Source organism: Rhinolophus hipposideros (assembly GCF_964194185.1).
Source record: "Rhinolophus hipposideros genome assembly, chromosome: 2".
Lineage (NCBI taxonomy): Eukaryota > Metazoa > Chordata > Mammalia > Chiroptera > Rhinolophidae > Rhinolophus > Rhinolophus hipposideros.
Genome location: NC_138048.1, coordinates 30,426,019 through 30,445,169, shown reverse-complemented (window position 1 = coordinate 30,445,169; position 19,151 = coordinate 30,426,019). Strand labels below are relative to the sequence as shown.

General features: G+C 36.2%; 1 protein-coding gene across 1 annotated transcript in view; it reads left to right on the top strand.

Moving 5' to 3' along the window:
• TOMM70 (translocase of outer mitochondrial membrane 70) overlaps nucleotides 1-9,574 on the top strand; it is a 34,061-nt gene extending 24,487 nt beyond the window's left edge. Inside the window, exons 9-12 of the mRNA XM_081026926.1 lie at nucleotides 1,074-1,190; nucleotides 3,449-3,546; nucleotides 4,836-4,958; nucleotides 7,456-9,574. Of these exons, the coding sequence (XP_080883052.1) occupies nucleotides 1,074-1,190; nucleotides 3,449-3,546; nucleotides 4,836-4,958; nucleotides 7,456-7,609 (492 nt within the window). The 3' untranslated portion in view covers nucleotides 7,610-9,574. The remainder of the gene's footprint in view (nucleotides 1-1,073; nucleotides 1,191-3,448; nucleotides 3,547-4,835; nucleotides 4,959-7,455) is intronic.
• The last annotated feature ends 9,577 nt before the right edge of the window (nucleotides 9,575-19,151 follow it).

Below are 19,151 nucleotides of genomic sequence, written 5' to 3'. Positions count from 1 at the left end.
ATTATGAATTCACCTTGATAGGTGTTTGTCCCTGATTTTAGTGCTCGCCTGACCAGCAGTATTTTCTCTGCTTCTCCACCAAAAACTGGTACAAAGAACACAAACATTTTGAGGAAGTAACTGCAGTCATGATACCAAATAACTGCTCTCTCATCTTGCCTTTTTAGAACTATTAATATTCAGAAACACTGAATCAGGTGAACACTGAAAATCAGGTAAAATAAGTCCATTTATATTGAAATGAGGTTCTTCCAGTTAGCTCAATAGGTGGAGTCCTAAAAGAATTTTAGAAATTGGATCACAAACACATTTACAGTCATGCCCCGCTTAACGCCGATGATAGGTTCTGAGAAATGTGTTAGGTGATTTCATGTTTGTGTGAACATCAGAGTGCACTTACCAGACTTGAATGGTGCAGCCTACGACACCCCTAGGCTGCGTGATGTAGCCATATTGCTCCTGGGCTACAGGCAGAGCACGCGACTGTACAGAGCAACACGGGATTAGATCAAGCACATAAGATGGTGCAGTCAAGAGACTGGTAAGCATGAGATGTGCAGCTGCTGCCAGCCTAACGCGGCATGCGTTTATAGCAAACTGTATATAAGAAGAAAGAGTACACTCTGAAATAATGATAAGTATAGTAAATACAGAAACTGGTAAGTTTATTATCAGTCTCAAATATGGTGCACTGTACGTAATTGGACGAGCTGTACTTTTATACAACTGGCAGTGCAGATTTGTTTACACCAGTATCACCACAAACGGGTAATACAATTTAAAACCCCCACTTATATGCAAAGTTAAGTTCTGACAAGGTGGGGTGCCCTCTTCGGGAGGACTGAACAGCTGGGAATTGCAGTGAGTGGCAGCATAGCCCTGGCTGTACCATAGCCTGTGGGTCCCCTGCTGCTGCGCTATTTCTTTAGAACTCTTTTAGATGCAGCAAATTACGTTAGCCAATCACCTACTTTTCTGGAAACACTCGTGTAACTTCGTGTGACTTTTATATGGTAACATTCCATGAGTTTTGAGTTCCTGATTTGACAGGCCTGTTTTGATTTTTTAAACAGTATCGCCAGGCATATACGGGAAGCAATTCTTCACAAATCCAAGCAGCTATGAAAGGCTTTGAAGAAGTCATAAAGAAATTTCCCAAGTGTGCTGAAGGCTATGCACTATATGCCCAGGTAAATGTGATGTTTCATATTTTTTCAGTTTCCAGTCCTATTTTATAAAGAATTGCATTTCATGAGTGGCTGGTTAGCTCAGTTGGTGAGAGCGTGGTGCCAGTAACACCAAGGTTGCCGGTTCAATCCCTGCATGGGCCACTGTGAGCTGGGCCTTTCTCAAAAACAATTAAAAATAAAAATAAAGAACTGCATATGCTGAATCCCAGTCTGGAAGTTAGGTCACGCTGCTTCCCTGGTTACAGCTTCTGTGGAAGCAGATGGCTTTGCTCCTGTGACTCCAGGCCCTCAGGATGGTCCCTAGTCACCTCAGGAGGGGCGCCTGTGTCGTACAGTTTGAAAACCACAGGCCCAAGCTCTTAACATGGGGAGGCTTAAGCAGGGCATTTCTCTCATGTTTTCATTTGGATTGGATTTGTAAAATTTAATTCCTTAGGGAAATTTGTTATATTCAGTTGGTGGGAAAAATATCTGTGGAAAGAGTTTTCTTTCAATTTTGATCATCGTCCTTTTAAGTGATTTGAAAAGCTGTAACAGTTCATTTTAACATCTCTTTGGTTTGTCTAAAATTCTTGGTTTGGGATTGAACCTATGGGAGGTAGGATTTCAATTTGAATTATTTACTTACTAACTTTAAATAATCCATTTAAATGACGATTAGCTTCTTAGAGCCACAGTTAGATTTTCCCTCCAACTAAATGATCTCTGAATGACTGTTTTCTCTTAGTCTTTAAGTTAAAAGTTACTTTATTAACATAAACCATCTATGTTAATATTCAGTAATTTCTCTTATTTTTTTTTATTCCAAAGAAATGTCATACCTGCCTACACATCATAGAAATAGGAAACATTTAAAAATGACCATTGTCCAAACCATTCTTAAGGTTGCTTGTTTTCTTTTTAATTACCTTCATGATATCTTTGTCATGTTAAAATTCCATGGGGTGAAACTTTTCCTGAGGGTTTATTAACAGGGAGTTTGAGAAGATTGATTTGATCCCAATAGAATTTGGATCTTTTCTCTAAAGCTCTATATATCACTCCATTATTAGAGATTGAAATTCTCGGATAATTCTCAGGGGTATGAAGTTCAGCCCAGAAGTTCTTTCACCTCAGAAATAATATCTATTCAGTTTTTGTTCTTATAATTCCTAGGCAGCATGGTGATAATTATAAAATGAAACATTGGTTCCTGACTACATGCTCTATTTAATTATGAAAGCATGTACATATACAATTTTATAGAATGTATAGAAGTTAACATACATGTTATAATTGTACGGTATCTGCATTGAATAGATACACTTGGGTTTATTCCTATGTCAGGAACAAACCAGAAGGTGATAACACCATCCACATCACTGAAATAAAATTCAAAGGACTTTTTTGGTACAGATTTCTATAAGCAGCTAAAAGAGCAAAGGCCACTGAATAGGTTTTAAAGAAACCAATATTATAATAGGAACAACTCGCGCAGAGCTTTCCTAATTGCACATTTTGCTGTGACTGTGTTACTTTCAGAATAGGTTTCCACTTACTTGAGCTATCTTATTAGCGTTAGCATTGTTACAGTCTGTTTGCACTGCAATTTCTATCCTTTTTTGGTCCCTCTTCTGCTTTTTGCTTCACTATATATACAGTTATATGTAACTTTATGTGCACACACACACACAAAGTTACATAGTACAACTTGTTTTTAAACTCTCAAAGTTTGGGCTTAGATGCTGGCCAACTCTCAAAGTTACAGTTTGAGTGTGATCTGGTAGCCACATAACCAACCCTTCCATTTTTGCCATGGAATTTGCCTTGAAATGTTTGATCGTAGCTGTTTTTTTTTCCCACCAATAATTTTTAAGGAATGACTGATAACAGTTAACACACATACCTGAACTTATCCTTCCAAATGAGTGTTGTCTTTAAATTCTCATAATAGGATGTACTATGATAAACTATAAGTGACATGGATGTACCTGTGAGAAGCTGATATTACAACTGGCACCAAGAGTGGGATTTTACATATTCTACAGTTTTCCACATTTGCTGTTGCATTTAACCACTTGCCAAAAAAGAGAGGCACAGTTAAGATTTTATATTTATAACAATGTCATGTAAAAAAAATCACAATAATTAAGTTATAACATTTTAAATGAGTACATTATTTGGTAATAAATGGATAAATGAAGTAAATTTTAATAATATACTTTTAACTGCTTAGGTTGACAGTTACCTTAATATAACTGAAGTATCTCCTCACCTAGGCATTAACAGATCAACAACAGTTTGGTAAAGCTGATGAAATGTATGATAAATGTATTGATTTGGAACCAGATAATGCCACAACATATGTTCATAAAGGGTATGTATTTTTGTGGTTCTGTTTGTCCCAGTAAGAAACTAAATGTCTTGCATAGTAATAAGATGGATTTCTTTTGGTCAGTGAGGAAGGAGACTGGTGTAGAGTTAATTGACAAATTTCTTAGCTGGGGATGCTTCACTGTTAATTTTTTAAATTTTACGTATGTTTCATTCTTACGTAGTAGTTAGTAAATGTACTGTTTTCACTCTAGCTTAAGGATTTCAGTTCCAATCACCCTGTCAAATGTTACTTGTATCAAAATAGAAAACATGTAAAATAAGTTTTTCTTGTTTTTGTGTATTTGAATTATTAAAAAAAAAACTTCACTTATATTTATACAAAGCCAAAAACTAAGCTTGCAAGTAAGTTAGTAACAGAGACTAGACTGCTGGGCACTTTTATTGAGGTTTAGTTGATACACATCATATTAGTTTCAGGTGTACATGAATCAGTATTTGTATTTATTATGAAATGATCATAAGTCTAATTAACATGTCATTATACATAGTTACAGAATTTTTTTTCTTGTGATGAGAACTTTAAGATCTGTCTTAGAGCAACTTTCAAATATGCAATACAGTATCATTAACTATAGTTGCTATGTTGTACATTACATCTTCATGACTTATAATTCGAAGTTTGTACCTTTTGATTCCCTACAACCATTTTACCCGTCCCTCATCCCCTGCTTCTGGCAGCCATCAGTCTGTTCTCTGAGTTTGTTGGTTGGTTTTTTTAGATTCTTTTTATAAGTGACATAATAACGTTATTTCTGTGTCTGACTTAGTTCATTTTGCATAATGCCCTCAAGGTCCATCCATGTTGTTTTAGATGGTTGGATTTCCTTTGTTAATGGCTGAATAATATTCGTGTGTGTGTGCGCGCTCGCTGTGTGTGCGCGCACGCGCACATGCATATGCCATGTTTTCTTTATCCATTCATCCATTGATGGACAATTTAGGTTGTTTCCATGGACACTTTTTTTCTTTTTTTTTAAGTTTATTGGTGTGACAATTGTTAATAAAATTACACAGATTTCAGGTGTACACTTCTGTATTACATCATCTATATCTCACATTGTTCACCACCTGACGCTTTTTTATATAAGGAATTGAGAGTACAAAACCAATATAAAATGAAAACAATTTGACGCTGATTACGTAGTTTTAGATTTTGCTTTTCCTTGTAAATTAAATTATAAATTCATTGAGGGCAGAAATTGAGTCATACGCTTTGTTCTTGTTGGTACTGGCCCATGGTCACATCTGACTACCATTTTGCATTTGCAGTTTACTTCAACTTCAGTGGAAGCAAGATCTGGATAGAGGTTTAGAGCTTATCAGCAAGGCTATTGAAATTGACAATAAATGTGACTTCGCATATGAAACCATGGGAACTATTGAAGTGCAAAGGTAACTTCCAAAGTGTTCTTAATTTCAGGCAGCTCCATAGATACTTATCTTTTCCATAGATAATCTCCATAGATACTTATCTTTTCATTCTACTCATTACGCGTTATTGTCAATGTCCATTTTTTAAGTTTTACTATTTTTCGCCTTTTGAGGCAAGATTCCTTCAAAACTATACTTCAGTTTGCCTTGTTTCATCATTTTTCCAAAAGTCATACTTATAAAAATTAAGTCAAGCACATGCATTACCAAGGGAAACATAATCTTTCTCTAATACCTGTTGTGTGTTCTTTCCTCTTTTCACCTGTATTATTCCTGCTGGAGAACAAAACAGTGCAGTAAGGACTGGTAGCCAGGCTGCCAGGAGACCTGGACGCTGCTACAAAGCAGCCACCAGCCACCTGACTGGGCATGTCACAACATCATGTCTGAGCCTCTAAGTTTTTTTTTAAATCAGGGAGTTGGGTAAGATTTTTACCACTCTGACTTCCCATAATTTGTTTCATGTAAATGATTATCCAGAGTTGCACTTGAGATCCACCATTACCAGGTGACAGTCGTTTGTGCCACAGAATTCAGTGTAGTTACCGTGTTTCCCCGAAAATAAGACGTAGCCAGATAATCAGCTCTAACGCGTCTTTTGGAGCAAAAATTAAGACCCCGTCTTATTTTACTGTAAGACCTGATCTCATATAAGACCGGGTCTTATATTTTTGCTCCAAAAGATGCATTAGAGCGGATTGTCCGGCTACGTCTGATTTTTGGGGAAACACAGTACCATCTTATTACTGGCATTGCTGTCCGTTTGAGTACCTCCTCTGCAGCCAGGCACTGAACTTTAGGTGTTTTCCAAATATTATTTAAATTGATCTTTACCCCAATCTTTATAAAGAAAACATGCAGATTATATGATCCTCAGTGTAACTGAAGCATGTAGAAACTGATGCCCAGACTTGTTGACAAGGTTATATGATGAGCCAGCATTAAAACCATGAGCCCGTATTTCACTGATATCAAAGTAACTGAGCTCGCCACTGTCACTTGTCAGAAACCAGTAGCTGTCTGAATTCCGTCATCCAGCCCCTCCTGGGGTCAGTCTTCTCCCTGCTCCAGAGTAGGCAGAGTGGGTGTGGGTGTGTTGGCTGATGATAATTTTTGTGGTTCTTTTGAACCCATTCTATACTAACAAACAGTTGCATTAAGTATTATTTCTTAAATGCCAGTTTATTAATGTGAATGGAATTTTCTCATTAGAATAGGATGGGGTAGTGGTTCTTAATCTTTTTAAGCAAATTTTTGGATTTTTCTTAGAATAACGTGCCTACAGAAAACATTTTCCATTTAAATGGTTTCTAGAGCCTGGGTTAAGGACCCCTGACTTACGAGATTTGATGGATTTTGTTTGCATATTAATTGTACTTGAAGAAATTCTCTAAATCCTGCCTTACAAATAAGTGAATGTGAATGGGTGAAGGAAATTGCTGATTACCCTAGGATTTAGCAAATCTGCTATCTACTTAATATCTGAATTCTTGGAACAAATGTTTTATTAAATCTATCATGTGGCCATATATTGTAGGAGTAGGTCAAATACAGTCACCTCAGAGCAGAGGTACATTGTATTTCTTAGAGTCTTATAACTGGCATATATATAGTAGGGACTTAAATATGTATTGTAAGATTTCCTGCATATATACATAGCAAATACGAGTGAATTAAAGCAGCTCTTGGTTCTTGGTAAGTATACAAAGCCAAACCACACTTAGACTGTCAGAGGTAAATTATATATTTTTTGACCAAGCATATTTGTCCATTTACTCAAGAAACATTAATTACCAGGCATTGTACTAAGTTCTGGAAATTGAGAATTGTCTGTCTGTGTTCAGCTGACTATGTACAGAATGACAGCAGAACTGTGGGAACACTGAGGGAGCGGGGAATATTTCTTATGAAGATACTATATTTGAACTGTGCTTTAGAAAGGTGAGGCTTTGACTAGAATCAAGTAGAGGCGATAGATCATCTGATTGGATATGCAGGTATGAGTGTACAGAGAACTAAGGTAGACCCATGTGACTGGAGTAGAGGTGCATAGGATGGGGTATGGTGGTAAGAGATGAGGCTGAAAGAAGGTGGGCTCACAGCTCTGTAAGGTAAGGCCTCTCCACGCCATTACTGTTCTGTGCGGCTGTCACTGCTTTCTCAAGGAGCTTCATGGTACAGGAGAAACATGTAGAACTTAGGTACCAGACAGGAAGATTTCCTATCTGTAAACAAAGACTGAGCAGAATAACTCAAGCACATAGTATTTGTAATAGTAGCTAAGATGCATTGAGTGCTTTCTATGTGCACTGTTTTGTTTGTTACAAAGAAGCATTTTATTAGAATCATAGTTGAAACTTAGTGGTCAGACTCCATGTAACATATCTTACTAATAACTTCATTGCATTCTGTGAAGTGCTTGTTGAATTTGACACATTTACAATTTTTGTTCTTTTAGAGGAAACATGGAAAAAGCCATTGACATGTTCAACAAAGCTATTAACCTGGCCAAATCGGAAATGGAGATGGCTCATCTATACTCACTCTGTGATGCTGCCCACGCCCAGACAGAAGTTGCAAAGAAATATGGATTAAAACCACCAACATTATAAAATATGGGGGAAGGAAAATGACCCTCTTTTTAGAAGTTTACCCCCTCTCCAACTGAACCCTAAAGACACTGTCATGAACGTGTTGAATGGTGGAACTTAGTATTTCCGTTTGTGCTGTTGTCATTGTCACACCTGTTTCTCAGTTAGGTGTTGTGGGAGTGGCTGTGGGAAGAAGTGTGCAGTGTTGCAGCTTTTATTCCCTATGCAACAGAAGCTTAGAACTTGTTAAAGGGATGTCAAAATAAAGTTGCAAAGAGTACAAATGATAATTGGCCATGCAAATAAACACTTTGATTTGGCTTTTTGTTTGAGGGGGGTGGGAGGGATGGTTATTCTCTGGATGATTTTGTCTGTGCGTGTGTGTTCGTGTTTTTAATATATATGAGTATTTTACAGCATGTTGGTTTTTAAATTAACATAGCAAGTGCTGTAAAATAGGTTTCTTTTAGACTTGATTAATCCCTTTTAGTTGTTTTTGAAGGAAACAAAGCTTACGTGGGGATTTTGTTTTTAAGGCAGCAAAATAGAGACCCTTCAAACTCCAGTCAGCATGCACAATGCCTGATTCTGCTCAACGTTAGACTCAGTGGCAACTCTTAAGCCACCTGACCCTCAACTCTACTGAATAATGTACATCATTCTTAAAATGTACAACAGCTGGTTTTCATACAATTATGCAGAAGCAAAATACTCTGACTGACGTATGTGCTGGAAGACTGTGTATTAATGGGAGAGTGGACCGGGTAAGAGATGAGGCGACATGTAAATGTTTTTATAATGGCCCATAGCTATTTTCTGTAGTAGGTACCACTTAATGTAATTTTTAAGAAAATACAGGTTGGTATCACTTCATAGTGTACTTTTTAAAGAAAATGCAGGTTGGTTGTATGTATAAAGATGGAGTAAGTGTAATATGTGGGAGTATTTAATTAGCTTGAAACTTCTACTGAAGAAAATGTGGCTAAAGGTTCAAAAAGATGTAGGTCATGGAGTCAGAAGCACAGTATTTCCTGAAGTGACAAGTTCAGTGCTTCAACTATGGTTAAATGTGCTTAAGGAATTTTGAGCCCGTATTTTCAAAGATGCTGAGGACATGTGGAATGCTTTTTAATTTTGAACTAGCCTTGGTCTCTAAGGATGACCGGCTGCCCATGCCTAGGTCTTCACTGGGGATACTGTCAGGTTTCTGTTTTGTTCATTTTATTTTTATCTTCTTAGAAATCATTTCATGGTGTTTCTGTTTCCTCCAGTTGTCACTTTTATAGACCATCCTTTCGCTTATTAGCTGCATTTTTCTGGTGGTTGTATTATTAAGGGGTCTCTTAAGAATGAGATATTTGGGGTGGGGACAGGTTTATTTAAGCCTAAGAATAATACTTTTCTGGAAATGAAATCTAATTAGAGTTTACATTGTTGGGTGTAAAGGAGCATTTTACCCCTCTTTTAAAAGGGTGCTTTATCCTATTGAAACCAAAAAGATTTTGTCTACAAATGCTATCTTTTTAGAAACTATTAGAAATGGCTCCCTTCCAAAGTCAGAGTCTGGAAAATATAGAGGGGGCCTCTAACTAATTAGCGGGGTTAGTTAACATAATTTGACTCGGATAATGGAAATATGAGAGCTCTGCATTGTAGTTCTTCAATTATGTACCTACGATAACCCCTAAATACATAAATATTCTGTACCACTTAATAACCTCTGACTTAAAGTTTTTATTTGCATGGCTGTATTTACATTAACAGATATTTTCTTCTTTTCTCCCCTCCTACCCTTTGAGGTTGGGTAGAACACACAAAGGAAATTGAAGCATGTACCGTTCAATACTGTCATTCCAAATCCTCATGGACTATTGCCTGTTCTGAGAAGTATTTGAACCTGCACTGAAAGCTGCATCTGTCTGTATCTTCTTTTGTAAATGACCTCACATGTAAATTCACCAAATAAATATTACATTCAAGCTTTTCTATCCTTTAAATCTATTTGCAAGCTTTAAACACACTGTGATAGAATGACTAACGGTCCCCCAAAAGATATCCACACCTTGATCCCTGGAACCTGTGCTTGTTACCTGGTTTGGCAAAAATAAACTTTGTAGATGTGATTCAGTTAAGTATCTTGAACTAGAAAATTATCCTGGATTAGGGAGAATTTCCAGTTTGTTTGCCAAAAGTTATGCACAATGTTGTGAGGAAACAGGTGAGTTAATGAATTCTTCTAGGACTTGAGGGATAAATAGGATTTAATTTAGGTAAGGACTTGAAGATTAAACAGAATTTAAGGATCTTCTTTCTAGAAAATGGGGCAACAACCAAAATTAAAAAAAAAAAAATCTAAGTGAAGGGACATTGAGTGAGCTGAAAATAAGCCATTCAAGTTAGAACCCAGCAAGATGAAGCTTTAAAACTGGTAAGGAGGTGCCAATAGTGGACTACAGGTTTATTTAAGACCATGCATGTAGGTGTGATTACTTTAGGACAAAATTAAAAGGGGTAAAAATAAACTGGGAAACGTGAACATCTAGGGGAAAAAGTGATCAGAGCGAGAATAAGACGAAAGTCACATCAATGTTAGGTTGCAGGGAGCCAAATAGATCTGCAAATAGATCACTAGTCATCTGCCAGGGAAGTGTCACTGGAATGGTGAGGGCAGAACTGGGCTACAGGGGTCTGAAAAGTAACTGAAAGATGAGAATTAACTAGTGAACAGAAATGATTCCTTTAAGACATTGGGTGAAAAAAATGTTTTAGGATGGCATGGTTTTTGTTTTGCAGGAGAAACTTTGAGAATGAATCTACAGACACAATAGTAATAGTTGTGCACAAAGGAATACAGTTGTAGGTTTTAAAATATTTCAGAAACGGCTAGAATCACAACATGCCCACCACGCTCCATTGTTACAGATGCCTATTCATCAGGTGAGTTATGAACCAGCTACAAAACAAACGTCCTTGTGTGTTTTAGTTATTTGAGTGTAGATCTGGAGCTTATTCCTGATTTTAACAAAACCATTTTATCATAAAGTGCATTCTCTTTCAACAACTAGCTTTAACTTGTCCTCCAATCTTCAAGAAAAAACAGCTTCATGAAGATGATCTTTTGACAAATATGAAAGCACAACACACAGGTAAGGCATGAAGGAGAAAAGCTCCTAAGCAGCCCACTGCGCTGGCCATGTTTCAGTGTCAACATCACGGAACCCACAGCTTCCCCCTTTCCGTCCCCAACTTCACCAAACCCACTTATACCACAACCTATCCAGTGTGCTTGAGAGGCGGCATCAAACACTTAGAACTCGCCTTGTAGACCAGCACGTTCATCCTGAAATCTAAACTCTTGTCTAAGCCCCTTTTCACTGGGTATACTCTGCACAGACGTAACTTTTGGTGGCAGCAGGAGTCCTTCCCTAAATATCCACTTGATGTCACAATCTGCTATGTAGTCATTCTACACCCTGTAGTGTTAGCAAAGTAGTGATTTGCAACCAGCACAACCACCATTATTAGCTCTCAACTTCAAATGGCTAGGTTCAAGTTGAGCAGCATGTCCTGACTTATTTCAAATAGGTTATCATCTCTGAAAGGGAGGCACTTCAGTTGGACTAAATGTGTTGCCTTAACTGTAGGTGACTGATTCTAACATGTGACAGCGGACTTCAAAGTATTATGCAAAAAAGCATCGTTGCCTACCTCAGAAAGTAAGGGAGTACTGGGCAATGCCAGTTAAAACATTTTCGTGGCCTTAGACTGCAATGTTCTCCCACTTCAAGTGGACCAAATTCAGGGTTCATTTTGATGAGCTATAGCTTTCTGAAAGGTGAAATCGGGCACATATCCTTTCTATGAATAGTGTTACATACTAATATGAGATGCCTACCTTATTCATTTCTTTTCATAGCCTTCAAATGTACCAGAAGGCAAAATCACCTGACACAGCACCAAAAGGAAAAAGGACATGACTTTAATGAAATAAACAAGTTTTACATCCATCTACCCTATCTGTTGTAGGAATGCTACGTAAAAGATAAAGTGTCTTTCCTTGTATAGCTTCAACTAGATAGGATGGCTTGTTCACTAGTTTTTGAACTATTCTGAGCCACTCTTTGGAGGATACCGTAGGGTGTTCTTTGGTGACTGAAAGGGAGTGCAAAGGGTGGGGGCTCCTAGGTTCCTCACATTTTATCGTAAAATGCATTCTCTTCCAACAACTAGCTTTAACTTACCAATCTTCATGAAGAAACAGAGCTTAATGAAGATGATCACTCATCTTCAATGAGTGTCACTCATTCTTACAGTGATGGGGTGTACTGTAACATTTCCTATTTAAAAAATGGCTTCACACTAAAAGTTTTAAGTATTTGTGTGTGGGCTTGACATTCTTTAAAAGGATCTGTGAGGTTTAAAGTATAATACTACAAAATTATTTGGGAATTTCCACTCTGGCCAAGATGGAGTTATAGGTATCAGATTTGCCTTCCCACCTAAATAACTGAGAGGGGTGGGGGCGGGGAGGAAGACCATATATGAAACAGTAGTTTTCAGATATCAAGACTGTTCACAAGAGAGGACCATAAGAACTCAATAAAGGAGATGAGGAATGCACTAGAGAGCACTGAAATAGAGAAGACCAGGTGGAAGAGAGAATTAGCAAGGTCAAAGACAAGCCTAGAAATGACCCAGGAGGAAAAAGATAACTAAGAGATAAAAAAACAAACAAACAAAAAAAAAACGACAAGAACTATCTGTATTAGAAAGAGCAAAATAAGGATAATAGGTATTACCAGGAGAAAAGAGAAAGAAGGGAACAGAGAGCCTACACAAAGAAGTAAGAACTTTGAAGCCTATGGAAAGAACTTGACTCTAGAATAGAGGAAGTTAACAGAACATCTAATTATATCAACACAACAAGACCTCCAAGACACATTTTATTCAAACTTAAAAATTAATGACAGAATTCTCAAGGCATCCAGGGGAAAAAGGACTGTAACCTACAAAAGAAACCCCATTAGATTATCATAAGATTTCTCAGTAGAAACAATACAAGACAGGAGAGCGTGCAAGAAAATACTCAAAATATTGAAAGAAACATCGGCAAAGGATAATTATCCCAGGAAATTTCTCCTTTATATATGAAGGAGAAATAAAACCTTTCCCAAACAGAAGCTGAGAGAATTTACCACAATACCTGCATCACAAGAATTGTTGAAAGGAGTTCTACTGGAAACAAGTAAAACTATACAAAACTTTGATTTCAATGACTAATAGAAGCAGAAAACTATAAATCTTCAGAGTGGGATATTAAACAATTATAAAGGTTAAGGGGGAAAGAGGAGTGTTAAAAAAATAACTGCTGCAATTTGATAACGAAATGTACAACATAAAAAAGCATAATTTGTGACAAAAGGGAGAGAGAAAGGACTGAATGAGTATAGGTGATTGACAATAAGAGGTAATCAGAAGAAAAAGAACTATTGTATGTATGACACATTTTACACAAAATTAATGGTAACCATAAAACAAAAATCCAGAGCTGAGACACGAAACGTTAAAAAAGAGGAAATGAAGAAAAATTATAGAAAACTGCCCAACTATTATAAAATAGCAGATAATCACAATGGGGGGGGAGGGAAAAGAGAAGGGGGAGATACAGAGAAACCAGAAAACAAAAAATGCTGTAGTAAGTCCTTATGCGTCAATCACCCTAAATGTAAATGGACTGATCCAAAGGCACAGAGTAGTGGGATGGATTAAAACAAGACCCAATTATATGTTGCCTAAAGGAGACTCATCTTAGCACCAAAGACAAACATAGGCTCAAAGTGAAGGGGTGGAAGATGACACTTCAAGCAAATGGCACCCAAAGAAAAGCAGGTATATCAGTACTTTTATCAGACTAAATAGATTTCAAAATTAAAGGGGGGGTGCACAAAACTAGTCTCAATAAATTTAAGAAGACTGAAGTCATATCAATCACATTTTCTAACCACAATGATATAAAACTGGAAATTAACTACAGGAAAGAAGATGGAAAAAAATATGTGGGGATTAAACAACTTGCAACTGAACAACTACCGGGTCAAAGAAGAAATAAGAGATCAAAAGATACAGAGAGACAAATAAAAATGAAAATATGCCCAAAATTTTGGTACGCAGCAAAAGCAGTACTAAGAAGCTTACAGCATTATAGGCCTACCTCAAGAAACAAGAAAAGTCTTAAATAATCTAACATCGCACCTTAAAGAACTAAAAAAAGAAATGAGTCCAAAGTCAGTAAAAGTAAACAAAAATTAGAGCATTAATAAATGAAATAGAGAAAACACAATAGAAAAAAATTAATGAAACAAAGAACTGTTTTTTTGAAAAGATGAACTGAAAAACCTCTGTCCAGACTAAGAAAAATAAAAATCAAAAAAATAAAATGAAAGAGAAGTTACAACGGACATCACAGAAATATAAAGATTTTTACAAGAATACTATGAAAGGCAAATGCCACCAGCTGTGATAACCTATAAGAAATGGACTAATTCTTAAAAATACATAACCTTCCTAGACTGAATCTAAGTAATCAAAATTGGAAAGCCTAAATAGACCAATCACTAGTAAGCAAATTAAAACAGTAATAAAAAACAAACGTCCAGGACTGGATGGCTTCATTCGTGAATTCTACCAAACATTCAAAAATTTAATACCAATCCTTGTCCACTTCTTCCAAAAAAAAAAAAAAAATTGAACAGGAGGGAATATTTCCTAACTCTTTCATGAGGCCAACAATACCCTGATACAAAAAATTATAGGCCATCTCTGATGAACAGAAATGGAAAAAATCCTAAACAAAACACTAGCAAACTGAATACAACAATACATTAAAAGGATCACACATCATGATCAATTGGGGTTCATTCCAGGGATGCGAGGATGGTTCAACATCCACAAATCAATCAATGCGATACACATTAACAAAATCAAAGTTAAAACCATGATTATATATCAATAGGTTCAATAAAAGCATTTGACAAGAAACATCTATTTATGATAAAGTACTCAATAAAACTGGCAGAGAAGGAAAAGTATGTCAACATAATAATGGCCATACATGACAAATCCTCAGCTAACATACTAAATGGTGAAAAACAAAGCTTTTACTCTAGTAAGATCAGGAACAAGACAAGGATACTCACTCTCACCTTGTTATTCAGCATAGTCACGGGAGTCCTCGTCAGAGCAGTCAGACCAGAAATAAAAGGCATCCAAATTAGGAATGAAGAAGTAGAATTATCACCATCTACAGAAGACATGAAAACCCTAAAGACATCCCCCCACACACACACGTTAGAAACAATAAATAAACACAGTTAAGTTATAGGATACAAAGTCAACATACAAAAATCCATTGTGTTCCTATTTACTAACAACGGAACATCAGAAGGAGAAATGAAGAAAACAGTCCCATTGACTGCAAAATTCCTAGGAACAAACTTAAAGGACATGAAGGACCTGTACACTGAAAACTACAAGACACTGTTGAAAGAAACTGAAGAAGACAAAAATGTTCATGGATTGGAAGAATTAACATTGCTATAATGGCCATATACCTAAAGCAATCTACTGACTTAGTGCAATCCCTATCAAAATCCCAATGGCATTTTTCACAGAAATAGAACCAAAAAACCATCAGATTTGTATAGAACCACAAAAGACCCCAAATAGTCAAAGCAATCCTGATGAAAAAAACAAAGCCAGAGGCATCACACTCCGTGACTTTCCACTACAAAGCAACAGTAATCAAAAGCATGGTATTGGCAGAAAAACACAGACCAAGGGAACAGAATTGAGAGCCCAGAAATAAACCGACACACGTATGGGCAACCAATTTTAAAAACACAATGGAGAAAATCTCTTCAATAAATGGTGCTGGGAAAACTGGGAAGCCACGTGCAAAAGAAGGAAACGAGACTGCTATCTGACACTATGCACAAAAATTAGTGTCTATGTTTTCTGCTGTGTATTTTATTGTTTCAGGTCTATATTCAAGTCTTTAATCCATTTTGAGTTAAACGTATGGACCTTGCTCTCAGTGTAGTTTTCTGGACTTGTCCCCGAAGGCAAGGGAAGTAAAAACAAAAGTAAATAAATGGGACTACATAAAGCTAAAGAGCTTCTAGAAGGCAAAAGAAACTATCAACAAAACAAAAAGGCAACCAATCAAATGGGAGATAATTGCGAAAAAGAGCTAACATCCAAAACATATAAAGAACTCATGCAGGCCAATACAAAAAATAACACCGATTAAAAAATGGGCAGAGGACCTGAGTAGACACTTTTCCAAGACATACAGATGGCCAACAGATATATGAAAAGATGCTCGACATCACCAGTTATAAGGGAAAAGCAAATCAAAGCCTCAATGAGACATCACGTCACACCCGTTAGAATGGCTATCACTAATAAGACCAAAAAAAAAATAATAATAAAAAACATGTTGAAGAGGCTGTAGAGAAAAGGGAACACACTGCCAGTGGGAATGCAAATTGGTACAGCCACTATTGAAAACAGTATGGAGGTTTCTTAAAAAATTAAGAATAGAGCTATCATATGACCCAGCAATCCCTATTTCTGCGTATCTACCCCCAAAATTTGTAAACACTTATTTGGAAAGATGTATGTACCCTTATGTTCAATGCAGCATTAGTCACAATAGCCACCACATGGGAATAACTTGAGTGTCCTTTGATGGATGATAAGGAAGATGTGGTACACGCATACAATGGAATACTACTCAGCCATAAAAAATGATGGAACACTGCCATTTGCAACAACATGGATGGGTCATGACAGTATTATGCTAAGTGGAATAAGTCAGAAAAGGACAAGAACTGCATGATTTCACTCAGGAGTGATATAAAACAAAAAGCAATGAACAAACAGAACTAACCAAAAACAAGCTCATACAGACAACAGAGTGGTGGTTACCAGAGGGGCAGGGAGTGGGGAGAGGAAGAAGAGGGTAAAGTGGTCAAATGTAGAGTAGATAGATGTCATATTATATAGATGTACACCTGAAACGTATATAATGCTATTGTCAACCAATGCCACCCCCAATACCCTGTTTCCCCCCAAGTAAGACCCAGCTGGACAATCAGCTCTCATGCGTCTTTTGGAGCAAAACTTAATATAAGACCCAGTATTAAATTATATATATTATAATTATATTAGACTTGGTCTTATAGTAAAATAAGACCATGTCTTATATTAATTTTTGCTCCAAAGACACATTAGAGCTGACTGTCCGGCTAGGTCTTATTTTTGGGGAAACATGGTAAATTTAATTTAAAAAATTAAAAGGATGGATAGGAAAAGATATATCATGATACTAATTAAAAGAAAGATTGACTAGCATTATTAATATCAAAGTCATTTTAGAACAAAAAATAATACAGAGATATAGTTATTTTATAATGGAAAAAGGATCAATTCAAGATGACATAATCCTAAATATGTACCTAATAATAAAGCTTCAAAACACATGAAGCAACAACTGATAAAACTGATAAATAGACAAATCCACAATTATACTTAGAGACAGCAATACCCCTCTGTTAATAACTTATGGAAATATTAGAAAATTAGTACAGATATAGAAGACCTAAAAAAAAAAAAAAATCAACCAATATGACCCAACTGACCACCTAAGAACAGCAAAATAAACATTCTTTTCAACTGCACACAGAACATTTACTAAGAGAGATCAAACTCTGGGCTATAAAACAAGTCTCAATAAATTTAAAAGGCTTCAAATTATACACGGTATGTTATCTGGCCACCATGTAATTAAATATGTAATCATTAACAAAAAGATTTAGGAAATCCCCAAATAATTAGAAACTAAATAACCCTCCAATCAAAGACTAAATCAAAAGGGAAGTTAGACACTATTTTAAATTGAACAAAAATAAAAACATAACATATTAAAGGCAGGGAATGCAACTAAAGCAATACTCAGAAGAAAATTTATAGCACAAAACACTTATTCAAAAGGAGAAGAGGTCTGTCTTCAACCAATGACCCTCAGCACCCACTTTAAAAAACTTTTTTAAAATAGCAAATGAAACCCAAAGCAAGCAAAAGAAAATAAATAAGAGCAGAAATAACAATGAAATCAAATTTGAAAAACGGATTATCAATGGAACCAAAAGCTGGTTCTATGAAAAGAACAATAAAATTGATAAACCTCAAGCCAGAACAATCAAAATTAAAAGACAAAAATGCAAATTAGCACACATTCCTCTCAGACCACTGCAGGGGAGGAAATACTTTTCCACGTCATTTTATGAGGCCAGTAGACCCTGACACCTAAATCAAAGGTATTACAAGAAAAAATAAAACTATAGACCAACATCCCTTATGAACACAGATCCAAAAATTCTTAAAATGTGAGCAAATCGAATCCAACAATATATAAAGGACCTTAATACACTGCAGTCGAGTGAAGTTTATCCCAAGAACACACAGTTGGTTTACCATTCCAAAGTCAATCAACGTAATTCACAATATTAACAGGCTAAAGAAGAAAAAGAGATATGGTCATCTTAATAAAGGCAGAAAAAGCACCTGAAAAAATCTAGCATCCTTTTCTGATAAAAATTCGCAGTACACTAGGAAGGGCATTTTCCCCAACCTGACTGAGTGCATCCATGAAAGACTAAATGCTTTCTCTAATGCAAATGTGTCCACTCACTGGAGGTCCTAGCCAAAGCCATACGCCAGAAAAAAATAAAAGGGAACCAGACTGAAAAGCAAGAAGCTTATTTATAAAGTGTCTTTGAGAATTAATCATCTATATAAAAATTTATACTATTTCCCTGAAAGTAAGACTTAGCCGGACTATCAGCTCTAATGCGTCTTTTGGAGCAAAAATTAATATAAGACCCGGTGTTATTTTACTATAATACATTACTGAGTCTTATATAACACCGGGTCTTATATTAATTTTTGCTCCAAAAGATGCATTAGAGCTGATGGTCCGGCTAGGTCTTATTTTCAGGGAAACACGGTATAATCTACAAAAGTAAGCTGCTAGAGTAAGTGCGTTTAGCAAGATACAAGATCAAATACAGAAATAAATTATATTTTACATACTGGCAGTGGAAAATTGCAAATTGAAGTTTATAAAACAATACTACAGCGTCAAAACTTTTGCGGTCCTTAGGGATAAATTTGACCCAAAAAACTGCATTAGCTTTTACAGTAAAATTACCAACCATTGATGAGAGAAATTAACGAAGGCCTAAATAACTGAGGAGGTATCTCATGTTCATAGATCAGTAGTTCAGTATTGTTAAGATGTCAGTTTTCCACTAAACTGCTCTATACATTCAATACAATCCCAAACAAATTCCCAAGACACTTTTTTAAATAAAAATGTACAACCTGATTCTGAAATTTATATAGAAATACAATGACTTAGAACAGTCAAAACAATTTTGAAAAGAGTTAGAGGACTAATACTTCCTGACTTAAAAAATTACTAATAAAGCCACAGTAACCA